The 27,438-nt window shown below is 39.3% G+C and overlaps 1 protein-coding gene and 1 non-coding gene across 9 annotated transcripts in view; both read left to right on the top strand.

Moving 5' to 3' along the window:
• The window catches only part of cep295 (centrosomal protein 295), a 208,413-nt gene that overhangs the window by 113,926 nt on the left and 67,049 nt on the right, over positions 1-27,438 (top strand). For all 8 annotated transcript variants that reach the window (XR_009445842.1, XM_048532236.2, XM_048532237.2 and 5 more), the window contains 6 exons: positions 936-1,644; positions 14,587-14,722; positions 15,027-15,206; positions 16,387-16,521; positions 17,747-17,811; positions 27,072-27,201. Coding sequence is in view for 7 of the 8 variants with exons in the window: in XM_048532236.2 (XP_048388193.1) it covers positions 936-1,644; positions 14,587-14,722; positions 15,027-15,206; positions 16,387-16,521; positions 17,747-17,811; positions 27,072-27,201 (1,355 nt within the window). In the remaining variant the exon portion in view is untranslated. The remainder of the gene's footprint in view (positions 1-935; positions 1,645-14,586; positions 14,723-15,026; positions 15,207-16,386; positions 16,522-17,746; positions 17,812-27,071; positions 27,202-27,438) is intronic.
• Positions 18,607-18,673, top strand: LOC125453741 (small nucleolar RNA U2-19). Its single transcript, XR_007247845.1, has one exon. It is a non-coding gene; the product is annotated as a small nucleolar RNA U2-19 (small nucleolar RNA).

Here is a 27,438-nt window from a genome sequence, read left to right as displayed (position 1 = left end):
CTATGAGCTGAGGTTCCACCAATGCTGGCAGGTGCTGCAAGCAGTTAGCAAAGCAAATGATGTATACCGGCCTTCATTGCAAGGGCTTTGGAATTCAGAACAATGATACAGACCGTAGCTAAGACTGCAGCTGGAGTGTTGCCTTATCTAAAAGAGGATGTACTTGCCATATAAGAGATGCTGTGAAGATTCACTTGGCTGATATCAGGTATGGCAGGACTGTCACATGAGGAGAGATTATTTCAACTAGGCCTGTGCTTACTACCATTTACAAGAATGAGAAAGGATCTGATTGAAATGTATAAAATTCTAACAGGGCTTTTCAGATTAAATGCAAGGATGATGTTTCCCCGATTGGCAAGTCAAGGACGAGTGGTTACACTCCATTTAGGACTGAGTTAAAGAAACAATTCTTCACCTAGGGTGGTCAGCCTATTGAAGTCTCCACTGCAGAAGGCTGTGGAGGCTGGGTCAGAGTATATTTGAGAAAAAATGTAGATATTTTTAGATACTAAAGGCATTAAGTGTTTGGAGAGAAAGTTGGAATATGCTGTCCGGATAGAGGATCAGCCATGTTCATATTGAATGATGGACAATAAAGGAGGAGCAACAAATTTAGTGATAGAACAATGGAAAAAGAGAATTCCCCCATTTTATAAAGTGGTATTTAACCCACTGCCTTCAATTAGAGACGTGGGTGGTCAAGAGCTCAAATTGATTGGTTTGCTTGAGAAAGTTTTAAGCTATTGTTCATTAAGATTTGCTGTGTGAGATCTTGTGGTAAATTCATACAGTTCATTTTTACATTTAGCTTTAAATGTTTTTACTGAAGCTATCTCTTTTTTGAGATTAGTAAGTTTGTATATTTACTGAGTACTTAGTGCATTTTCTTTGGTAGCAAAAGTCATAAGACTTTTTAACTCTCTTTTTTTAAGGTTGCATGAAACTTCACTGGAAGAAATCAGGAAGCAACTGGATGAGTACCAGTTGAAACAAGGATGGCCTTTTGTTTCTACTACAGCAAGACACTTGGCCGAACAGCAGTTGCCATCTCAGATGAACCATTACAACAAATCCAGTGGATCCGAAGTCTGGGTTGATGTGACGAGATTTAAGCCTGGAGAGACTTGTGTCCTTTCTGCTCAATATCCTAGCTTTGAGAATCAATCTAGAGCTCGGTGTCAGAGCCAACCTACAATTGTACCATTTGTTCACTTACAACAGACCGAATTACCATACAAGATCACTGGTCAATCACCACAAGTTAGTCAAGGGACACATGTGCCAGTTGGCACTATTTGCTTATCTGAGGGTTCAGAAAATGCCTCTGTATTTTCACTGAGGCACCAAGTTTTAAAAAATTCTACTTTATTCAATGTAGCATTGCTCAAAACTACCCAGCAAGATACTGCAACTCCTGAGTCCACAGTTACACAACAAAGAGATCAGGTGGATGCTGGATCAAATTGTTCTGGAGGTCCTGACAATGTTAATTTAAACCAGTCTGCATATAATGTTAGCACTAGTGAATCTGATTTTCCAAAATCTAAAAAATATAATGCGCCTGACAGTGTACTTGAAGTGAATAGTGTGGAGGTATCAGAACCTTGTGCTACAACTTCAGGCACAGTTGAGCCACAACAGGTAAGATTAATGCAGATGTTGCAGAATCAGTTAAAGCCCTTAGAAGGACAACGGGGAACATCAGAATTTTCAGTGAGAACATTGAAACACTCAATTCATTTTACAACCTTGACCAAGCCAGTTGAAAATTTGAGGGATCAAGAGATTGTGTGAGACATCAGTTGGTATTCGGGTTCAAGAGAAACATTTAAGAGTACCAGAAGCTGTGTAGACAGAGGGAAAACTTTGTTGAAACACAAGTTACAAGAGGAACTCCTGCACAGCCAAAGAATCTGAAAGATAGAATACGTGATAAGCACAACACACCTGAAATTAATTTGTGGTACATATATCTAAGTACTCTTTCTGTAGCATATGTAGTTCTGTAAAGCAGAAAAGGCTTACTTTAGCATAAAGCTTTTATTTTTATCATTTCCAGAATTTACTGCTATTGACATTAAAGCAGTGTTTGATTGAGTATAGATTTGACATAACAAGGAGCCTGTAGTAAAATTTAAAAGCAATAGAAATTTGGTAGAAAATCTTCCAAGCATTGATATACAAGCTAGCACAGTGGAAGGTAATAAAAGCTTTGGAGGAAAATCATCTCCGTCCCAAAATAGTGCTGCAGGAGATCCCCTTAACACTATGTGCTAGGCCCAGTCTACTTCAGCTGCCTCATCAGTGACCTTTTCTCCAACTAAGATCAGAAATAGGGATGTTTGTGTATTGGTCAGTACTCTGTACCATTCACAACTTTTCACATGTTGAAGTAGTCCATCATCAAATACGGCGAGACCTTGATAACATCCAGTTTGGGGTGATAAATAGCAAATAAGCTTGAGCCATGAGCCAATGAATGATCATCTCCAACTTTGATGCCCTCTGACCTTCAAAGGCATTACCATTGCTGTATCCCTGACAGTTGCAAGTTGCTGAAAAATGTTACACGAGCTGCATTCCCTTTTGATTTAAGGGGAATACTTGTTGCTGGTAAAGTAAATATTTATCGCCTATCCTCTGCTAAATCATCTTGAGCTGCTGCAGCCTGTGTAATGGAGGTGCCTCCCTGTGCTGTTAGGCCAAGTTCCCAGTCTAAGATCTAACTTTTTTTTTGCCTTGATCCCATTATGTAGGCTGCTTTCGAATTGTTGCTGCTTTTAGGATTTATGATGACTTCTAATTCAGTTATTTTTCTGCCTTGTAAATAATTTTGTGCTCTTCGACTTCATTACCATGGAAATACTTGTAATAGTACTCCATCCTCAAAAAGCTTCTGAACTTTGCTTGCTACAAATGTTTGAAATCTGATAACAGCCAATTGATGCTCCATGCTGAGTGTGTCTTATCCATGTCAGTATCCTCTTCGTAGAGAGTTGCAGACTTAAACGCTCAATATCTTCCTGATGTCTTCTGTCTATTACCTAACTGACACACAAGCTTTTCTTATGGCTATTTGTGTGCATATTTTGGCTCCTGCCCCAGGTCAGAATTCATCACTTTCGTTATACTTTGTGATTGGTTTATAAAACCTGCTTTTCTCAACTCCTCTGTAACACACTGCTTATTTCACATCTCCATTATTTTGTGCTTCTGAGTCTTTCCAGCATTTTCCATTTTCTTGCTTTCTTGCTGCCAGTTAAAGCTTCTTTTCAAATTGGTAAACTTACAGCTTCCTTGCTATCATTCAAAAGGATCATCAAGGCATTTGCCAATCTCCTCCTTCCTGTTAAACTCATTCCTTTCATTGTAAAACCTATTGATCACTCCTGAGGATTTTCCCTCCCTGCTGCATTCTCCACAACTCCCTCCGGAATGCCTATTCATTTGTGGGCAAAGCGTGGCCTCTATGAACTTAGTGTGGATGAACGCATCAATGTCTCATCCTCGCTGGAAACCTGGATGAGTGGTGATCATCCTGACACACTAAATGAAACCTCTCTGTCGGGCTTAACTTTCCTGAAACTCTGTTACAGAGTCATAGATGCGCATAGTGCAAAAAAAGCTGTTCAGTCCTTCAAGTCTGCACAGACAACTACCACTAAAAGTACACTAATCACAATTTCTTGCACTTGTCCCGTAAATATAACGTTCAAAGAGTTGATCTAAATATTTTGAGGTTGTACGGTTTCTGACCTCCACTACCTTTCTAGGCATTCCCAGCACCTGAGTGAAAAGTTTTTATTTATTCAGATCCCTTCTTAATCTTCTCCTTGCACTAAAACTATGACCCTTTGTGAATTGGCCCATCAACCAATGGGAACAGCTGCACTCCATTTACCTTCTCCATACCCCTCAATCATATGCCCCTTTAGTCTTCTCTGCTCTAAAGTAGATAATCCAAATCCACCTGGTCTGCCCTTGCAGCTCAGTTTCTCCATCCCAGGCAACATCCTAGTTAACTTTCTCTGTACCCCTGTAGTGCTATCACATCTATCACATCCTTCCTATAGTGAGATGACTAGTTCTGCACTCTGATCATGCCACAGCTAGAGTACAATGCTCTGTATGACTCCAACATTGGCTCTTTGCTCTTGTATGCCATGACTGAAAGCGAGTGTCCCATATGCTGCCTTAACTATCCTATTCACATGCTGTGCTGACTTAAGAGATGTGAGAATAATTACTCCAAGATCCCTTTGTTCCTGTAAGCTACCCAGTGTTTTGCCATTCATTAAATATTCCTCATCTTGTTTCTTCTTCCAAAGTGCGTTACCTGATACTTTAATACCATCTGCAACAGGTCTGCCCATCTGACCAACCCTTCTCTTCTATATCTTCTAGTAACCTACAACCATGTTCGCTATTAACCAATCTACCAATCTTGGTGTCTTTTGTAAATTTGCATAAGATTCCGCCCCACATTTTCATCTGTATCATTTATGTATACAACAAACAATAAGAGTTCCGGTACTGATCCTTGTGGTACATTGCTGGACTTCAGTCTCCAGCCTCTCAAACAGCCTTCTACCACTACTGTTTGTGTACTAAGACAGCTTCTGATCCATCTCCCTTTTGTTTCCCTAAATTCCCTTTGCCTTAACCTTCTCAATCAGTCTTCCATGTGGGACCTTGTCAAAAGCTTTGCTGAAATCCATATATAGATCAACTGAACTTCCCTCATCCACACTCTTCTTCACATTTTTGAAACAAATTTGTTGGGCTTGACTTCCCTCTGATAAAGCCACACTGACATCCCTAATTAACCTTTGCCTTTCCAAGTGGGTATTAATTTGCTCTGCCAAAATTTTCCCCAGTAGGTCCCTACCACTGAAGTGGGACTGACCAGTCTGTAATTTTCTGGCTCATCTCTACTACTTTTCTTAAAAACTGGAATGGCATTTGATATTCTTACTTCCACCGTGGCCAGAGAGGAATTTTAAAAAATGTCAAAGCGTCTGCAGTTTCCTGCCTTGCTTCCTACAGCAGCCTGGGGTGCAATTCATCCAGGCCAGGGTACTTGCCAGTTTTTAAGCCCCACAGAGCTTCCGATAACTCACTATTTCCTCCGTCAAATTGTGCAAGTTCCTCGGTGTCTCTTTTCCTGAATTCTGTATGTGTGTTAAACATTTTGAGAGTCAAGACTGAAGAGAAGTATTCATTTAAAACTCTTTCAATATCCTGCAACTTCTCACACATGTTGCCTCCTTGGTCACTAATGGGCCCTGCTCTTCCCCTTTTAAGATATTCATATATTTTGGGATTTTCCTTAACCCTGTTTACAAGTCCTTTTTCAGGCCCCTTTTGTTTTGTTTTTCGAATTGATTTCTTAAGTTCCCTCCTGTACTTCCTGTGTTCATCTAGGGCTGCAGCTGAATTGCTCCACGTGGACTAGCTGAAAACACTACTCGTTTTTCAAGTTCTGAACTGTGTAGACATCTCGGGCTCTTTGAACTTATTGCTTCCACATTTCTTTCTCAAGGCTAAATGTTGGACCTGTACCCTCTCCAGCTCCTTTCTGAATACCCTCATTGCTCCCCTGTAGACATAGCTGCACGGTGCTGTTTATACACTTGTGGCCAGATCCTGTATTAGTTTAATAAAACCTACCTTTGCCTGTACTGTGTTGGGGGAACATTTTAATAAGGGTGACCACAGTTGTCTGTCTTTCATCAGAACCAGGTCCAGCACTGTGCTGCTCCTTGTTGGGCCTTGTAGATATTGTTGTGAAAAAAAACACCCTAGATACATTTCACGAAATCCACCTCATCTAAGGCCTGAACATTCCCAAGATAAATTGAATTGTTGTAAATTTGAAATCCCCTTGTATAATTCCCCAATTATTACTCTTGCACACCACCTGTGAACTGTCTGCATATTTGGTTCTCTATTTCCTGCTGACTCTTTTGGGGCAGGGGGTTGGGGGAGGAGCGGGGAGACTATATTACACTCCCAGTAAAGTAGCTAGCCCTTAGAAATGTTAGGTTCTACCCACAAAGCCTCATTTGAGTACCCTTCCAAGATATCACATCTCCTTATTGACTCCTTAATTAAGAATTCAACATCACCACTCTCTTTACACCTTTCTGTGTACCTAAGGATCTTTATATGCTGAGTTGCCAGTCCAGTACTTCCCTCAACCATGTTTCTGTGATGGCAACAATATCATACTCTCATGTGTCAATCCACACTATTAATTTATCAGTCTTACCTGTTATATTCCTAGCATTAAAGTAAACGTGATCCAGCTTTGCCTTACTGTTTTGACAGTCAGCATAGTCGGAGGGAGCTCAGGTTTCTTCTTTTGCTGTAGCGTAATATATCTCTGTTTCATTGATATCCTATGTCCCCTCCCCCGGCAGACTAGTTTAAACAACTCCCACCAGCATGAGCAAACCTACCTGCAAGGATGTTGGTCCTAATGTGGTTCAGGTGTAGACTATCTCTTTTGTAACGTCCCACCTTCCCCCAGTGATGGAGGACACTCAAACTCTCTGTCTTGTGCTAACTCCTGTGCCAAGCATTCATTTGTCCTATTTGCCCATTTATAAGCTTGCTAGCATGTGGCACAGGGAGTAATCCCAGCGATCATAACCATAAGAGATCCTGCTTTATAATCTACTCCCTAGCTCCCTGAATTCTTGGTGCAAAATCCTCACTTTGCGCATATCACTGCTACCAACATGTATTGTGACTTCTAGCTCATCACACTCCCCTTTCAAGACAACCTGCAGATATTTGGTGACATTCATGATCCTGACACTAAGGAGGCATTGTACCATCCAGGAATGGTGTCTTTGGCTACAAAAATGCCTGTCTGCTCCCCCTTGGTAAGAAATACCCTATTGCTATAGCTCTCTGCCTGCTCATAAAGTTAAGCTGATTGTCATGCTAGAAGCTTGGCTCCAACTGCATTCCTCCAACATACAAGCACCCTCATCAGCTTCCAAAATGTAATGTTAGTGAGTGGGACATCAGATATCTGTACTATTTGCTTGTGTTTTATTTTTTCTGGCATTCCCTTCTTTCCTCTAGTCCATTGAGCTGTGGTGTGACCACCTCTCTAAACATGATAGCCAAGTAATTCTCAGCCTCTGATGTGCCAGTGATTATCTAGGATACTGACATCATGCAGGACTCCCCACATTTGACAAACTACACATTCTATTCGGCTGGCCTTTAGTCTAGAATTATTAGTCTAATTTGTTAGACTTCCTACATTGTCATGAAGATTATGAAAAGGTTAACTGTAAGTTTCCATTGCTGTTAAATCCGGAGGATAAGAAAGGGTTAACCAGTAATTGTCAGGTACCCGGTATGTTCCAACCCAGAAACTTGCTCGCCTTCTGAAGTTATGATGTCATCAGGAGCCGCCCTGAAGATTCTTGTGTTGTTTCTGCTTTATCTACACCGCACTAGATTTATAGGCTTACTGAATACTGTGTCCCCACCACCCAGCTACTGGTGCAGGGTTTCCTGACTGTTGCTGCAAGCTAAGTGCATGGTGAAGTCACTCAGCTTTCTTGAGCTCTTCCCTCACCTGAGGCATGGCGACCCTCCGGTTAAATGACCACCAAACATGCTCCTCTAATGAGAGCAGCTCTATGGTCTGTTGTGAAATAGCAAGTTGTGACAGTTTGACTGTAATCATCAAATAATAACTTAGCAAGTGCCAGAGAAGTTGGCAGTAGGCACTTACGAGCACTTGGACTTGTTTTCCCCTCATGACTGTGTATTTTAAATCCTTGCTCTCCACTAGCCTTGCAAGTAGCATGCCACGTTTTACACGTCTAACTTGAGTATTGGTTTGAAAAACTCATTCATTTTTGTCAAAGCTTTTTCAGCTTGCACTCATCAGGATAATACATAAGAAATACTAATGCCAAGAAGACAACATTTGGTGATTGGTTAACATGCGGACTTTGCATGGTAGAAGCACTGTTGTGGAGAATACATCAATTAATGATGACATTGTTAACTGCGAAACTTAAATTTTAAACCAGGCTTGCTGACCATATTCCACCTCAAGTGCCTATAGCCCGATACCCTGAATATGGATTTTACCAATTTCAAAATCTTCCCCACCCCTGGCTTCATCCCACGACCAACCCTCCATCTTATCTCTGCCTCTTTGACCTGACACAACCTGTCCATCTTCCTCTTCCACCTATCTGTCAGTCCTACCTCACTGACCAATCCCAACCACTGCCGATATTCACTCCCCTACCACCATCCCACCTAACTTCCCAAGTGCCACCCCTCCTTTCCATTTATTTTTGAGCTCCCCTCCCCCTCCTGATTCCTGACCTGAAATGTCAGCTTTCCTGTTCTTCTGCTGCCTGGCTTCTTTGTTCCTCGTTCTCCACACTTTTTGTTATAACTGTGTGTACGTATAGTTCTCCCTGGAAGGGACAGGACCTTGATTCAAAGTAAACTGCCTTGCTTGAAATTTCAAGCTCGGCAGTTTACTGTAATCATTAGTCACCAGCTGGTATGATCTCCATGGCAACTCCTACAAATCAGACCACTTTTCAACCGAGCAGCATTCTCCTTTCCTACATATATTGTTTTCTGTTTATATCTTGCACATTACCTTGATAAGTGCAGGACATTAAAGCTTCAACAAACTATCTTTTTTGGGAATAAGGATATATTCATTGATTTCCTGTCTTAGCGCTGAACGGCATATCCTCCTTGGTGATTTCAACCTTCATTTTGTTCATCATGCTTTCTGGCTGTTTTAAATTAATTGTCATTTTATGTTTCCTTAATTCTTTTCTCTGTAGAAACTCTGCAATTGAGGTGCTGCCTCTCATTTGACTTCTCATACAACCTCTACTGATATCATGTCAATCACATGCAAGAACACTTTGATCATTTTCTTGTATCACTGTCCAACCAAACATTACTTTTGTATCCCAACATGATCTGCAATTTTTCAACAGTTTATTATATCTTTGATTATAATCTCACTTCTGTCTTGGATGTTCCAGCACTAGTAGTTCTGTTTTACTGTGGTCATTCCCATAATACAGTGCTAATCTTCACTTTCTTAACTCTGAGGGAAACTTGATCAGTGATAAAGAGCAAAGAAACCTACAGCACAGGAACAAGGCCTTTCGGCCCTCCAAGCCTGCACTGATCATTGACAAGTCCATTTAGCCATTCATAGCCATATCTGACTGGACCACAAAAAACAAGTCTAGTCTTGCTGTTGTCTGCTAAAATTGATTTATTATTCCAGAATTATCCCCGAGTATAAGGATAGCCCTGAGCACTTTTTTTGCCATTGCAAATGCTTTGCCTTAATCCCTTCTCTGTTCCCACGTTGCTTCCAACAGTAAATAAAGGAACTTTAATACTTTGTTACCAAGATTGAAGTTAGCTAATCAGCTAACTGATTACCCTCCCTTCCACTAACCCATGATACTAACTTTTTGTAGTTTCCTCCTTGGCCCAAACCTAAGGTCCTATCTTTCCCCCATCACTCCATATATCCTTTCCACGAAACCAGCAACCTGCTCTCTTGTCCTCTTTCACACGAAATTGCTGACTTGATTTAACTTACCTGACATACAGCACTGGAAGGTAATATTGTCAATGGTGTTTTCTCTTGTTAAGCTTTCTTCTTTAGAGATGATGACTATGTCCAATATAAAGAAAATTCCTTGGCTCCACCCACTTTGTAAACAGCTGTCCCATCTCAACCCTCCCTCTCCACTTCAAGTTCTTTGAACAGTTGTTACCTTTCAAATTTCTATCCACCTTGCCTGGACCTCTGTACCGGAATTCTTTCAGTTCCTAATTCTGCCCTTGTCACAATGCTGAAATATTTCAAGGTTTAAAAAAAAGTAGGAAACTTGGTAGGTCTGACAGCATCTGTGGACAGACAAAACTGAGTTAATGCTCAGTATGACTCCTCTTCAGAATATGAAGGAAAGTGATATTGGAATCAATGCTAACTCTATCTGTGTCTACACATGGTGACAGATCTGCTGAGTTTCTCTATTTTGTTTTTATTTCAGATCTGGAGCATCTGTAGCATTTCACTTTTCTTAAGATTTGCGGTTCTGATCCTAAATGTTTCTGCCTTTTGCTCCTTTTCCTCCTTTCTATTGTGTTTCTTAATAACTATCCATTTGATCAAAGCTTTGACCAGGTGCTGTGATGTACTATAGATGGTTCAGTGAAAACTATGTTGTTTAGCAGAAGAGTCCATTAAGTACCTTGGGAGATTTTACCAAATGAACTTCTATAAAGGCAAGCTGTTGCTATGATTTCAAAGTCAAGATGGTGCAAGACATTCCCAATGTGTGTCATCACTCACTTTCAAGCAGCATTTTATCAACCAATAACCTAGTCACCAGTATCATTTTGGATTCTCCTGAGTCTAACTGCTGCCTTGGATCAAAGCAGAGCCAAAGCCAAATTTTTGATATCAAGGAAACATTTGGGCAAATGTTACAGCAAGAGGAGCTATCAAGACTCAAATCCCTTGGAATTTGGGAGAAAACAGTCCATGGGTTGTATGGTCAAACCTATCAGACAGCTTATGGTTGTTGAGGTCAATGACTTTAGCCCAGGACAACATTGCTGGATATCTTCACAGCGGTCTTGAGCCTAACAATCTTAAGGTGTTTCATCAATACTGCAAACTTGTGAGATGTCGTTGTAAGCTTGCTTATTGCTTCTGATTTTTAAAAAAAAATTGCTGGAAAAACTCAGCTGGTCTGGCAGCATCTGTGGGGAGAAAGCTGAATTACTGGCCTTCTGAAGAAGGGTCACTGGACCTGAAGCATTGACTCTGATTTCTGCCCACATAGATGCTGCCAGAACTACTGACATTTTGCAGCAGTTTTTGTTTGTTTAATTTCTACCATCCAAGGTTCTTTTCTTTCTCCTTTAGTATAACACTGATTCTGATCAGCATACATGTAAGAAAGACTTTGCCAAACTTCCACCTTCTTTACAGAAATGCATGGTTCTCCTGGCAGGCTCTTCTATACGCTCTTTTTGAACCCAAGATATCGCCTTACCTTGATAACGGTAGGGTGGGGAAGTATACAAAACCAAAAGATGTCAAATTGTGAAATTCTTCAGTTCTGTTGAACATGGAGTGTAGAACAGTACAGCACAGTACAGGCCCTACTGCCCACAATGTGCCAAACTTTTACACTAATCCTAAGGCTTATCTAACTTCCACCCTTACCTTTTGCTATCATCCATATGCCTACATAATAGCTGCTTAAATGCCCCAAATGAGGCCGACTCCACTACCCTCTCCAGCATTGTATTCCGAGCCCTGACCACTCTGAGTAAGGAACCTACCTCTGACGTCTCCCCAATATCTACCTCCACTCAGTTTAAGACTATGCCCCCTCGTAATAGCTACACCCACCCTAGGAAAAAGTCTCTGGCTGTCCACTCTATCTGTACCTCTGATCATTTTGTATACCTCTATCAAGTCACCTCTCATCCTTCATCATTCTAAAGAGAAAAGCCCTAGCGCACTCAATCTTTCCTTGTAAGACCTTCCCTCCATTCCAGGCAACATCCTGGTAAATCTCCTCTGCACCTTTTCCAACGCTTCCACATCTTTCCTGTAATGAGGCAACCATAACTGGGCACAATACTCAAGTTGTGGCTGAACCAGGCATTTGTACAGTTGGAGCATAACTTCACGGCTCTTGAACTCAATCGCTCTATTAATGAATACTAACACGCCATATGCCTTAACGACTCTATCCACCTGGGTGGCAACTTTCAGGGAACTTTGAACATGAGCCCCAACATTCTTCTGCTCCTGCACACCACGAAGAATCTTTCCGTTAACCCTGTATTCTGCTTTCAAGTTTGTCCTACCAAAATGAATCACCTCCCACTTTTCAGGGTTAAACTCCATCTGCCACTTCTCAATCCCAGCTCTGCATCCTATCAATGTCCTTTTGTAACCTAGAGTAGCCCCCTGCACAATCCACAACTCAATCCACCTTCGTATTGTCCGCGAACTTGCTAATCCACCCTTCCAGTCCTTCATCCAAATCATTTACAAAAATCACAAATAGAAGAGGACCCAGAGCAGATCCTTGTGGTACACCACTCGTAACTGAGCTCCATGTTAAATATTTTCCATCCACTACCATCCTTTGCCTTCTAAGGGTCAGCCAGTTCTGAATCCAATTTGCCACATTTCCTGCTATTCTAAGACCCATCTGCAAGTCAAAGGGCTTTGATAACCACAGTACCTTGTGAATATTTGATGTATTCAATGTTGCTTGTGCTGAATCTACTGCTTTGAACATGTTGGAAATGCCACACAATACATGGGATGGTGTTCTTCATATGAAGAAAAATATATGGATGGTGCAGTAGTCATGCTATGACTACTGCTCTTGTCATAGGTGCACATAGATTTTTCTGTCACTTTTTAAAAAATCTTCTGCCATTGTGGCAACTACGTCTTTCTTTCAGGACTCTTTAAATCATTTTGGTACTTGGCATAGAGGTCCTGTCCATGCGTTTAGTGTCCTTACTACCTTCATTGTTTCTTCCAAATGTGTGTCTTCATGAGGTCATACTGATTTATTAACTGAAGGAAGATAGTGTATGGCAGTTGGCTGGAGTTGCCCTTACCCATGTTTGAGTTGATGTTATGAGACTACTTGGGACACAATGTTTAGGCTGAGGACTCTATAACAGTGAATGATGGAAGAGACTGGAACGTTGGCTGAATAATATGTTACTGCAAAATGACTGTCCACTTTTGTTCAACAAGGCAGGTGACTAGTGCTCCCAGTTTTGGCATGTTTCCAGATTTTTGACATGATTTGTAAGGTCACCCTTGTTGTTTGTTCCTTATTTATGTCCAGTGTTTCTGCTGACTGTGGACAGTACTCCTGAAATTATTATTTCTCCTAGTTTGGTTCAACTTGCTAGACTGTTTCAGGATGCAGTTAAATGTGTCAACCACATTACTGTGGGCCTGCAGTCTCATTGTAGCAAAATTTAAAAGGTATTAGTGAACCAGATATGTTTCATTTCACCATTATTTGATGTTAATGTTTTGTTATGTTTATATATATTTATCTAATTATTTACTTGTCTAAAGTGAAATTTCCTGATTACTGTTGTGAAATTTGAATTCTGCTTTACTGATCAATAGTTCTAATTTCTAGTCCAGTAGAATAATCATATGCTACAGAATGCAGGAAATATTGATGGCATCAGCAGGTCAGAGGCTTCCTGCTGACTCTGACTCTCCAAATCTTTTACAATACCTCGCATAAGTCTGGAGCATGGTACTGTCTATCTGGAAGAATAAAGCTCCAACAATACTGAAGAAGCTTGATACCATCCAGCCAGCCCACTTGACTGATGCTGAACTACCCTCTTAACATTCATTGGTCAAACTACTTGTGCTTATTCATTGCTTTTGTGTACCATCAACAAAATGCACTACAGTGACTCACCAAGGATCTGTTGACAAATTTACCAAACATTTTAACACCCACTTAGGAAAATAAAACCACAAAGCACATGTAAACATAACTGTTCCCCTCCAAGGTATGACCTGGAAATATACAGTTATTTCTTCTTTGTTGTTGGGTGAAAACCCTTCAGTTCACTACCCAATAGTAATTCGAGTGTACCTTGACTAGATGGTCTGCATGACCACCATCTCAGTATTTGTGATGACCACTAAATGCTTGCCAAAGCCACCTGTATCTAATGAAGAACTTTTAAAAGGCCACAACATTCTGGTAAATTGGGATGGGATCGAATGATACTTCTAAAAATCTGATACTCACTCACTTCTCTGGAGACAAGATGAATGACAGGCTGTAATAGCATGTGGTTTGGCAATTTCAGTATTTTCATAAAACTGGCAGCCAACAGGTTAAATGACGATTGGCAGGGTATCCCAGATTTTGGGAAATGCAACAGTTGAAGAGAGGTGAAGACGTCTCCTGTATAGAAACTAAGTGCCTTTAGAACACTAATTTTGGGCCAAGTCAAACAGAATTTTTTTCCTGTCCTCTTCTGTGAACTGTATCCCAACTGAAGACTTATCAATATTAGGCTTACTTCTGGGTGTGAGTACTTGAACACAAAAGAGATGCCATGGAAATTCCATAGTGCATGAGAAATCTGACCTCCTCTCCATCTAAAACTCTACCCCTGTGCAACCTCTTAAAATCCAGACCAAAATATTTATACCATAATCTGTAATTATACCTTTTGAACTCCTGTGCAGTATTGATCCTGAATACATCCTGTTGATCTTGAGCATTTTTCTATTAGTGTGGGGTTTCTGTTTGTATATTTATGCATTTTATTTGTGTTTGCATATTTTTAAAGTAAGCACCAAAATGAAAATATAACATACTTTTACCTTCTGAATGTATGTTAGGTAAAACGTTGCTGAATGTTTTAGCCTGGACTCTTGCTGCTTTATGAAGTTGCATCTGAAAGTGGAAATATTGAGCAGCTTCATCCAATGTTATGTCTTCTGCAAACTTACAGGACTTGAACACTGGACGAATCAAGGAGAATTTCCAATTAAAAAAGGAAGATCAGCTGAAAGATCTAGAGCCAACAGCTCTATTAAATGGGACATCAAATCCTGTGTTATCCTATGATTCCAAATCGATACAAACTGGTAAATTTAACGAGAAATCTTGGTAATTCTACCTAAAACTAATATGATTAGTAGAAAGAGAAATCATGTTTAGAGTTATATATTCTTGCACAATTAATAGGCAAGCATTTTTGTAACTACTGCTTTTATATATGGTTCAAGCTTTTTCTTTGAAGGCTCCACCTATATCATTGTTAGATACTTAAAGAAAGCTTTTATTGATTTGTTTTCTTGCACAGGAAAGTGCTAATTAAGTGTAATTAATCTATTTTATTTTCGTGTTTGATTTAAATGTTTTATTATAATCCAAGTTTCACTTTCACAGGAAGTTATTTCTCAGCATCTCGAAATGGTGGAGCTCTCACAAGGGATGATCAACATTGGGGAACTTCTAAACCACCTGTAACCAACAGAAGGCTGGGACATTTTGGACTGTTTGACCAGCACGAATTAAGTGTAATCCAGGAAGGAGAATCCCCTAAAAGTGACAGACAGTCTCTATTTGGTAATTATTTAGCTTTGTGTCAAATGGAAGAGAAGTTTTATTTCAGAATATTCATTTTCCACAGATTTTTCTTTCCCTTATTTCCCAAATTAAAGGGGTATTCCACAACCAAAAAGCCAATACATAATTGCAAAGATTGGACTACAAATTAGGTAGTCTGGGATTGAATGTTCAACAGGGAAATTTTTTTTAAACTTGGATCTCCAACCCCATTTCTCAGAGCAATCTAAATAAATGAATCTATTAAGTAGTGAAACTACAGGCAGTATTCTTAAGACAAGTCACTTTTGGATACTCCATACCATTCTGAAGCCTTCAGATGGTATGGTAAAGTTGCTATACTCCTGGAAGACCACAGGGCTGTGCTCTCATTAAACAGAGACTGGTGATGGTTTAACCTGAGCATTACCACACCTTTTGAGGGGAGAATTTGAGAAAGGGGGACCTTCATGGTAACCTTAGCTGGAACAGCATTGAACCTGTGCTGTTGGCATCGTCCTACATCTCAAGCCAAACGTCCAGCAATCTGATCTGAGATGTTCTACATGCACAAAATCAGTTTGTTTACGGATATTTATGGGACCATGCTCAAATTTTTTTTAAATGCACAAATGAGTGGAGAGTCGCTGTCTTGGCCAGGTGCTTGCTCGAGCATTTAGCAGGTTAAGCCCAAAACTAAGAATGGATGGCTTTGAACACGTAGCAAATGAGACTTTCAATGGAAATTGAGAAACAGACCCTGGAGCTTTTTCAAATTTTTGAGTGGTTACAAATTAACCAACTCACTGGCCAAAAAAGCCAAATTCATTTACAACACAGCTATGTGCAATTTTAGCAGAATGCAAAGGATAATCTTGATCAAAAATGTGAAGAGTTGTGTTGTTTGTCTGAGCGGAAAACTTGAAATTGTTACAATGGAACCTTTACCACAAAAAATATGGTAATTGAAAATCAGTGTGGTAGAAAACATTTACGACAGGAGTGAATTTTTACGAAACAGTTTTTTAATGAAATATCTAATTCCTACTGAGATGATATTAGTGATTGGTACATAGTTGTAATCTTTAACTGAGTTTCTGTCCTACATCAATTGACAGGAATACATTTTCAGATAACTGTTGCTGAGAAGCCAAAGAGCTAATGCCAAAGCTGATAGATTCATCTTGTTCCTCTAAAATAGATTTATCAAGAGTATCAACAAGCAGCTGCCGTCAAATGTCAAGTATTGCAAGTAGCACTGTAGACTCCATTCCAACGAGCAGACTGACTTGGAGAGACAAACTGAAATTGGAGACTAGCCATCTCCCAGGACAAGGTAAAATAAAAAAGTGGATTTGTATCTGTTAACTATTAAAAGTCTGTACTTCTAGGTTCCTTTTCTCTGGACAAATTTGTTTATTTGATATTCAGTACAATTTGTGAAACTTTCAATGAATTAATGGGAGGAGTTCATCAACAGTGCTATTAAGCAAGTCTTGTTTCAGAATAACCTGTTCGTTGAAGCTTAATTTGGATTCTGTGAGATTCACTTAATTCATTATATCCTTCATTCAACCCAAACAAACGAGTTGAATAACACATGAGGTGAGAAACAGTGCTCTTGACGTCAAGGGAAGGGTCTAGGCCCGAAACGTCAGCCTTCCTGCCCCTCTGCTGCTTGGCCTGCGTTCATCCAGCTCATCACCTTGTTATCTCTTGACATCAAGGTCACTTTTGATTGAGTGTGCCATCAGGAGCATGGGTAAAATCTGGAGACAGTAGGAATTGGGAATTGGTGAGTAAGATTCGCTGTTTGGAGTCGAATCTAGCATAAAGGAAGATGGGTGTGGCTTTTGAAGGTCCAACATTTCAGTTCTTGGTTATCTTTTGCAGGTGTTCCTCAGGGTAGTGTCCAAGGCAAAACCATCTTTAGCTGCTTTATCGCTGCCTTTCTCTCAATTATCCACTGAAAGTGGGGATGTTACCTGATGTTGAGTGATATCTAGCACCATTGATGATGCTAGATACTTTCTGCGCTAAATTAATTGATGTATAGTTTATTTCATTTGATATTTATTAAGTTAGTGTCTATGTTACTGAAACCCTGCAGCAGTATAAAGAAAGTCACATTTCAATACTTGGAAAATTTGGATCCTTGTTACCTTTTTAAGTATATATTTCATGAAAATTTAATGTTTTATAGAAGCATTATATTCTGACAATTCAGTCTTTGGTTGTCCTAAAACTATTTTTTAAAGCTAGTTTTGGAATTAGTTACAGACATCTTTGGTACATCTGTGTTTCACATCCAAGAAGCTAATTTTAAAACTGAAAGTCGTAACATTAATAACCCTGAGGCAAAATGTGAGGTTGCAAACAATTTGCATTTCCAAAAGAGTAACAACTCAGTTAATTATATTTTCATAAGATTTTCCCTTTTGGAATGGGAAATCCATATGGATAAATTTGCGATAGATGAAATGATGTATGAATCTAGAGGAAGAATGAATTCCAGACTGAAGAGATTTGTATCACTGATTGTTCTTTCTTACCTAAATTAGGTTTCACTCATGTTGAAAGCACTACGCTTGAGTTTGCTGGCCCAACATGTTGTGCAGCTAGTAAGGCAAGTAATAATTTTATTATAAATATCAGCATTCGCGAGTATTGAGAAGATTTGAAGCTCAGGCTGAGGTTCTGGATGTGAGTTTGCTCGCTGAGCTGGAAGGTTAGTTTTCAGACGTTTCGTCACCATTCTAGGTAACATCATCAGTGAGCCTCCGATGAAGCGCTGGTGTTATGTCCCGCTTTCTATTTATTATTATAATAATAATATTATAATTTATATTATATATTATATATTTATATTATATTATATATTTATATTATAATAATATTACAATTTATAAATAGAATGGTGACGAAACGTCTGAAACCTAACCTTCCAGCTCAGCGAGCAAACTCACATCCAAAATATCAGCATTATTGTAAATCATCAGTGTTCATTCGGTTTGATTGCTTGTTGTATCATTCACTTTTCTAATATTAATACATCTGTGGTTACCACCAAGTATATTTTTCTGTTCATTTGTGTATTTAGGAATCAGTAAGTTACTGAGGGATAGTCTCGTGAATTCTTAATTTGTAATATTTCCTCAAATTGCTTATATCAGGATCTGGTATTTTAAATATATTAGAGTTTTTTTCCTAAGTTTTGGCTTCATTTTGAATCTGGTTAATGTTAATCAGACCTACAGGTGCTTGGTTATGCCACAAACTTAAAATGTCAAGAAATTGTACATTGCCAAATCAATAGAGAGGTAATCAAATGGAAAGGGCAGATAGCTTTGTTACACCGATTGTAACCTTTCATGTTTTAATCCATCCGAGTCTCTTCTGAGATCCACTGGTGTGTTCGGTGGGTCAATGATGAAAAATAGCCAAATCTGATCATTATTTGGTTAAATAGTGAATGATTAGTGATCAGACTAGAGAAGCGTGTGTGTGTGTGTGTGTGCGCGTGTGTGTGTGTGTGTGCGCGCGTGTGTGTGCGCGCCTGTTTTGAAAGAAGTTGTGTGGATGTGCAAACAGGTATTTCTTCTGCGAATGGGGGTAATTTTTGTACTGAGCAATGATGCAAATACTTATACTGATTTTAAAATATTTCCAGTGATGTTCACTACACTTGAACTGAGCTCAGTATTTTGTGTGTGATTCTGTGCCAGTAACTTTGTTTGTGTGTGTGCATGTAGAAATGGTTATTATTTTGATATTCTAACAGTTGTTTCTGTAGAGCAATGATGCAAGAAGAAGAAACCCAGATGATAGGAGCAAGAGTAGGCTCATTCAACCCCTTGGGCCTGTTCTGCCATCCAATATGACCATGGCTGAGCTCAGTTCCCTAATCCCATCTCCCCTTGATCTCTAGCTTCAAAACCTGTATGTACTGCCTTCCTGAAAACAATGTCTTGGACTGAATCATTTTTATAACAGTGAATTCCACACAGGTTTACCACTGGTGAATACATTTCTCCTTATCTCAATCCAATTAAGTTTACCCCTTGAACTGTTATCCCCTAGCTCTAGAATCTTCCCCCACCACCTGGAACATCTAGCCTGCCTAGACTTGTTAGTATTTTACAGGTATCTGAGATATCCCTGCCTGCTCATTCTTCTGAACCCCAGTGAACACAACCCTAACCGACTTAATTTACTCGCATACGTCAGTCCCACCAGCCCAGGAATCAATTTGGTGAACCTTTGTTGCTCCTCCCTTTTAAAGCAATAATATCCTTCTTCAGACAAGGAGACCAAAATATGCGCGATATTCTAGGTGTAGCCTCATCAATGCCCTATACATATAATTACAACAAGACATCCTTTATTAATGTATTTGAATCCTCTTGCTACGAAGACCAACATATAGTTTATCGCCATTACTGCCTGTTGCATTTGTGTTTACTTTCAGCAAGTGGTGCACATGGGTACCCAGGTCTTGTTGAAAATTCCCCTTGCTCAGTTTTCAGCCAATGAAATAATAACCTGCCTTCCCATTTTTGCTATAAAGTGGCAACCTCCCATTTATTCACATTGTATTGTACTTGCCATAACCTTTCAAAACCATGATTGTTTCCATCTAGAAAAATGAAGACAGCGGATATATGGATTAATATCACCTGCAAATTCCCTGGCCAACACTCATCCATCCTGAGTAGGAAATATATTGCTGATCCTTCAGTGTCGCTGTGTCAATATCCTGGTATTCCTCCTAAACTGCATTATGGGTCTACCTGCAGCAAATGCACTGCAGCGATTTGAGAAAGCAGCTCACCATCTTAAAGGCAACTAGTGATGAGCAATAAATACTAGCCCAACATGCTGTGAATAAGTAAAATATATTCACTTTGCTTTTAAATATTTTCAGTGATGTTCGCTACATGAGCTTAGCTTGGTCTCCATGCGTATGGGTACCTCATTCCTAAAGTTATCAGAACTACCTGTCTTGGTGGTATGATCTCAGCTGATGTTAAATACTGGACAAATCAGGCTGTGATCTGAGATAATGGGAACTGCAGATGCTGGAGAATCCAAGATAACAAAGTTTGGAGCTGGATGAACACAGCAGGCCAAGCAGCATCTTAGGAGCACAAAAGCTGACGTTTTTGGCTTAGACCCTTCATCAGAGAGGGGGATGGGGAGAGGGTTCTGAAATAAATAGGGAGAGAGGGGAGGCGGGCCGAAGATGGAGAGAAAAGAAGATAAGTGGAGAGGAGAGTATAGGTAGGGAGGGGATAGATCAGTCCAGGAAGGACGGACAGGTCAAGGAGGTGGGATGAGGTTAGTAGGTAGGAAATGGAGGAGTGGCTTGAGGTGGGAGGAGGGGATAGGTGAGAGGAAGAACAGGTTAGGGAGGCGGGGACAAGCTGGGTTGGTTTAGGGATGCACTGGGGGGAGGGGACGAGCTGGGCTGGTTTTGGGATGCAGTGGGGGAGGGGGAGATTTTGAAGCTTGTGAAGTCCATATTGATACCATTGGGCTATAGGATTTCCCAGTGGAATATGAGTTGCTGTTCCTGCAACCTTCAGGTGGCATCATTGTGGCACTGCAGGAGGCCCATGATGGACATGTCATCTAAGGAATGGGAGGGGGAGTTAAAATGATTCGCGACTGTGGGCCCAGATTGAACTCCTTCTACCATTTTTCAGCTCATTGACTCATTTGATCAAGATGCTTTTGTAATCAAAGAAAACCTTTTTCACTGTCTGATATGCCACCAATTTTGGTATATTTCACCAACTTACTAACCATGCCTTTTATGTTCTTATCTAAATCGCTTATATAAATGACAAATGAAAGTGGGCCCAGAACCTTCCTCCAGCACTGTCTCCTGTTAAGCCAATTATGTATCCAATTGGCAAGCTCACCCTGAATCCCCCGTGATCTAACTTTACTAGTCTACCACACAGAAGCTTGTCAAAGGCTCTACTAAAAACCAAATAAACATCTACTGCTCTGCCCTCATACTTTTTGGTAACTTCCTCCAAAAAAAAACTCATTCAAGTTTGAGAGACATGATTTTCTCACAAAACCATGCTTACTATCCCTAAATCAATTTTTGCTTCTCAATGTCCATAAATCCTACCTTTAGATCACCTCCAACAATTTACCCACAAGTGAAGTCAGACTAACAGGTCTATAGTTCCCTGGTTTCTCTTTGCTACCTTTCCTAATCAAAAGGTAGAACATACGCCACCCTCCAGTCATCAGGCACCTCGCTCAGTTATAGATGATGCAAATATTCCTGCAAGGGTCTTGCATTTTCCTCCTTTACATCCCACAACGCTCTGGAATACATTACATCAAGTTCCGGGGATTTATCTAGCCTTTATATTCTCAAAGGCCTCCTAACTTCCTCTTCTGTAATGGAGGACTGTTTATAAAACATGAAAATTAATTTCTCTGCATTCTCTAGACTCCATTTCTTTCTCCACAGTAAAAACTGACACGAAATATCCATTTAGTATCGCTCCCATCTCCTGGGGTTCAACACAAAGATGACCTCCCTGATCTTTAAGGAGCCCTACCCTCTGTTTATCCTCTTTCTTTTAATGTAGATTCTCTCTGGTTATGCTTAAAAACTTATTGCCAATGCTATCTCAAATTCCCACTTTGCCTTTCTGATTTCTCTGTCAAGAATGCCTCTACACTGTTTATATTGATTAAGAGATTCAACTGAACCAAGTTATCTATATCTAAAATAAGATTCTCTTATTCTTGACTGGAACCTAATACTTTTACTCACCCACAGTTCCGTAATCTTACTAGTCTTAGCCTTCACTCTAATGCCTCTGAACTCTCATCGTCACACTTTTAGAAGCCTCCCATTTGTCAAACATCCTTTCTACCTGCGAACCGTCTACTCCAATCAACTTTTAGAACATAGAACATTACAGCACGGTCTGTATCATTGTTCTGAATTCCAAAGCCCTTGCAATGAAGGCCGGTATACATCATTTGCTTTGCTAACTGCTTGCAGCACCTGCCAGCATTGGTGGAACCTCAGCTCATAGAAGCACAGTAAGCACAGAAATTAGGTGCAGGAACATAGAACATTACAGCACAGTACAGGCCCTTCGGCCCTCGATGTTGTGCCGACCTGTCATACCGATCTCAAGCCCATCTAACCTACACTATTCCATGTACGTCCATATGCTTATCCAATGACGACTTAAACGTACCTAAAGTTGGCGAATCTACTACCGTTGCAGGCAAAGCATTCCATTCCCTTACTACTCTGTGAGTAAAGAAACTACCTCTGACATCTGTCCTATGTATTTCACCCCTCAATTTAAAGCTATGCCCCCTCGTGCGCGCCGTCACCATCCTAGGAAAAAGGCTCTCCCTATCCACCCTATCTAACCCTCTGATTATTTTATATGTTTCAATTAAGTCACCTCTCAACCTTCTTCTCTCTAAGGAAAACAGCCTCAAGTCCCTCAGCCTTTCCTCGTAAGACCTTCCCTCCATACCAGGCAACATCCTAGTAAATCTCCTCTGCACCCTTTAAAATGTGTGTAGTTTTTTTAAACTTCTAAATTTATTTTAGAATAAAAACTACTCAGCTATTCACAATAGCCCCTGAAAAGCGCTTTTAAAAAAGCTTGTTTGAAAATAAAGAATTTATTTGTTTGAATGTTAATAAAAGAACTGAATAAGTTATATTAGTGAAATATAACTGGGAAATACTGTAAAACTATAATAATTCTTTAACTAAGTCTGTATTCCTTCGAGAAGCTGCAAGATCCACACCGCCTCCTAGACATCCATCTAAAGAACAGTAAGATACAAGCAGAGTTTTCAATGAGTTAAATAAAAGGAAGTAAATGTGTATGGTAGAGAATGAGTGTGGAGGCCAATATTTGTTTATCATGTTAGAATAACTGTGAAATTGAAAGAATCAATAGTGCGATAACCACTGTACAACTTGTCTCAAATGGCATAGAATGACGTGAAACAAATTATTGCTGAGATAGAAATAAACTAATCACTACCTAAAAATAGAATCCTTTGAAATAATGTGTTCTTCCTTCACGACTTATCAAATAACTAAAAATCTGACTTCAAAGCTACTTTCTTCATATTTGTGTAGAATAAGTTTCTCACGTAGAGATTGCAGCCAAAAAAAGACAATTAGCTGAAATCACTGACATTGACATATATCAAAGAGAAAATTACTTTGAAAGTACTTTCTAAATCACTAAAGGTAATTAAGTCATTCCAAATTAGTATAAATAAGCTTGCTTATTAAAATGGAACATGTACTTAGCAGCTTTAATTACTATAATGCAAGTTGAGTGATGTATAAATATCGACAATAGCATTTATTTGACAGATTGGATATGAAATTGGTGGCATGTAGGGTTTTGGTCTGTTGGAGGGGGTTCAATGATTAACTTGTCAGCCCTTCTGCAGTCTCATGTTTTAAGCCAATATACGAGAGAGCATATACCTGGAAGTGAAATTAGGAGTTTATTTGCAGTAGGATATTTACCAACTGGGTAGAAGAAATCTTGAACTAAATCAATTTGTCATGGATTTGATTTGATTCTTTTGCTTATGCAAAAAAACAAGATTAGAAAGCTTTTAGGGTTCAGTTTGCAGATATCCTGGTTGAAGTTAGATGCAAGAAGAGTTTTGACTGGAGAAAGCGCTCCAAATAGTTCGCAAGTAGATCACCCCAATGCAAGGATTTTGGTTTGAAAATTTTAGACCATAAGGGTTAGAAGCCTGAGGGATTATTTGAAGAAAAGTAAATGACAGCTCAGTTGTGTGACTGATCAAAGAACAGGCCATCAAACTTTCAAGACTGAGAATTGAATGAAACAGTTAGATGAAACCTACTGATGACTAACAATGTAACCTGCAAAAAAGTATATTTCATTTTTGATCTTAATCTGAAGAACTAGTTAATGATGTGATAACTAGTATTTAAAATATAGATTTGATAGCAAAGAGAACTGTCTCTGGTATTTGAATGATCTAGTTTCATGATGTTGGGACAGATGTAATTCAATTTTTACCACATGCTTTGAAATCTTTCAAGCTGTTTTATACATAAATAGTTTGGCTTAGCTATTTTACCTTCTTTGTGTAATAAACTCCTGTTTCTTGTTAAAATCAAATTCACTACACTGAGTGCTTGACTTTCAGTGGAAGACCACATCATTTAAAAAATATGTTCTATCAAGCCAGATCACAGCCTGACAAGCAGCATCTTAGGAGCACAAAAGCTGTCATTTTGGACCTAGACCCTTCATCATAGAGGGGGATGGGGACAGGGTTCTGAAATAAATAGGGAGGGGGTGGGGGGGGAGGCAGACCGAAGATGGAGAGAAAAGAAGATAGGTGGAGAGGAGAGTATAGGTGGGGAAGTACGGAGCGGATAGTTCAATCTGGAAAAGGTAGAGTTTATACAATTAATGGTAGGGCCTTGGATAGTGTAGAACAAAGAAACCTGGGGGGGGGGGGGCGGGGGAAGTACATAAATATTTGAAATTTGCATCACATATGGGTAGGGTGGTTAGAAAAATGTTTTGCATGCTTGCTTTCATCGCTCAGCCCTTCGAGTACAGGAGTTTGGAAGTCATGTTGAAGTTGTGCAAGACATTGGTGAGGCCTCTTCTGGAATACTGTGTTCCATTCTGGTCACCCAGAAGCTGGAAAGGGTTCAGAAGAGATTTACCAAGATATTGCTGGGTACAAGGAGGTTTGAGTTATAAACAAAGGCTGGATAAACTGGGATGCTTTTCACTAGAGCGGCAGAGATTGAGAGGTGACTTGATAGAAGTTTACAAAATATTGAGGTATAGATAGGGTTAGTGGTAGTTGTCTTTTCCCTAGGATGGGCCATTTCAAGACTATAGGTGCATTTTTAAGGTGAGAGGAGAGAGATTTATAAAAGACGGGCAGTTTTTATGTTGAGTGTGGTTCGTGTGTGTAATGAACTTCTTGAAGTAGTGGATGTGGGTACAATTACAATGTTTAAAAGACGTTTGGATAAATACATGAAAAGGAAGGGTTTGGAAGGATATGGGCCAGGAGCAGGTAGGTGGGACTCGTTTAGCCTGGGACTGTGGCATGGACTGCTTCAACCGAATGTTGTTGGTATGCTGTATGACTCTATTGACTCTGTGCTTGCTGCTCATGGTCAAGCGGTGCCTTGATTTTTAAAAAATCTTCATGTTCGTTTTCAAAATCAAACACGCCTATGTCCCCCCTCTCTCTTTACTTCTCTATCCCAATAATATCCAAGCTATCTGTGATACTCTGATTCTGGCCTTCGGTGCATCTTGATTTCAACTCCTTTATCATTAGTAGCTGTCCCTTTGGAGCCTAAGGTCTGAGTAATGTTGGTATCTTTGCCGGTCTCTCCTCTGCATTTGTTTCCTCCTTTAAGACAATCTTTAAACTCTAAACCTGTGCCGTAACCTCAGCTGAATTATTATCAGTATTTTGGTATCATACTTCGTTCTTTGCACTGGTGAAGTGCACTGGAATGGTTCGTTATCTTAAATGCACTATCCAGATATGATTTGTTGTTTTTAGGAACAGTCAAGTAGGAAAGGTCTTCAAACTCTGTTGACTTTTTAATGCTGAGTAACACTTAGCCTTTAAAATATATTTCATTTAAAAGCGAAGTAATGATTTAATGTCTAGTATTTGAATTTAATTATGTAAGGTATTACTGACTTAAGTATACAAAATATTCAGCTTGATCTTCACATTTAAACTCCACTTTTTTGTAATATGTTTATTGTTGAGATGTCCATAAAGTGCAACATTTCGATATTTGTCACTTGATAATAACAGTTCAGTAATTTAACTGCTTTGGTTGTTTGGATTTTAGAGATGCACGATACTGAGAGAAACAGCATTTTTGAGGGGTTAATTAATGTAATAAAGCCCAAATTAGCCAACAAATGTAAAGATAATTTCTCCAAGGTGTAGAATTAACTTCAATAGAGTTTGTTTGCTGCCAATTAAATACAGTCTGGACTTAAATTGAGATGTTTCTAGTATCACAGTTTTTAAATCTAATTCTGACTATTAAATGGCCTTTTGAGATTTATTCATAAAAATGGATATGTATGAATGAATTGCTGTCTGCAATTTTAACTGGGCCTAGAAGATCTTGAAACTTGCTATTAAATGTACCCGAATAGAGAGATTTCACTGATGTTTAATATGTGAGAATTGTGGAAGGCACGTACCTTTTACTCAATGTACTTTCTATCTCATTTTTGGCGGGAGCATTGGGGATGGCAAAAGTCCATTTGGCAACTGTCAAAATGTTTATTCTCTTGATCAATATGCTAAGACTTGTTCCTCCTTTTAAAGTAAACTTCTGAGTCTTCTTTGCTTATATTAAATTAGCTACAGCATTCTGCTGATTTGATCCCTCTTCCTAAACTACCCATTAACTGTGGGAAGAGCCTAATTGCATCCTAGAGCAATTCTACTCTCTCTAATAACCAAGGACCATCCAATGCATTTAGAAAATATACTACCATGTTAGTTGTAAGAATCTTTCTGTCATAGCACTATTTTAGGTCGGTCTCCTGACTTGTCTCATTGCAGTTCTAAGATATACAATGATAATCTCTTTAATTTTTTCTTTTGAGAGGTGGAACAAATATATGGAATGTGCTTCCCTCAGGCTGTTTCAACATCTTTCACGCTGGTGTTCAGCATTTTTAAAGTTTGAATTCTATGGCCGAGGAATAGTTAGAAAATAAAACTTTTTATTTACTTTTATTTAAATGCTTTATGCTTTGGACTCTGTTGCTAAATTTCACTTTTTATGCATAAAATCTTTATATGTTACAGGTATTATTTCCTTATTCTTGCTCTGGTGACATTAAAAAAACTCCTGAGGAATGTCAACTATCTTCCACCACGCTATCCACTGGGAGTTTAACTTCAAGTGATCCAACGGATATTGGTCCTCTCAGTTCAGGTTTGCAGTTTTCGTTTCCACATATTCTACTGTCTATTGAAACTTCTATGATGCAGCATATTTTGACACCCAAAGTGTTGTATAAATGCAAATTGTTGCACAAAACAATTTTATATCTATATTTAGTATTCAATTCTGCATGATTAAACATAAATTTTGCCTTACTAAGGGATGAATGAGCATTATTTAACATCCATTTGCATCCCCAACTGTGGCTTTTGTAGTACTGTAGATATA

Source organism: Stegostoma tigrinum, chromosome 6, assembly GCF_030684315.1.
Source record: "Stegostoma tigrinum isolate sSteTig4 chromosome 6, sSteTig4.hap1, whole genome shotgun sequence".
Lineage (NCBI taxonomy): Eukaryota > Metazoa > Chordata > Chondrichthyes > Orectolobiformes > Stegostomatidae > Stegostoma > Stegostoma tigrinum.
The sequence above is the reverse complement of the archived record's forward strand: the minus strand, read 5'-3'. Positions and strand labels throughout refer to the sequence as shown.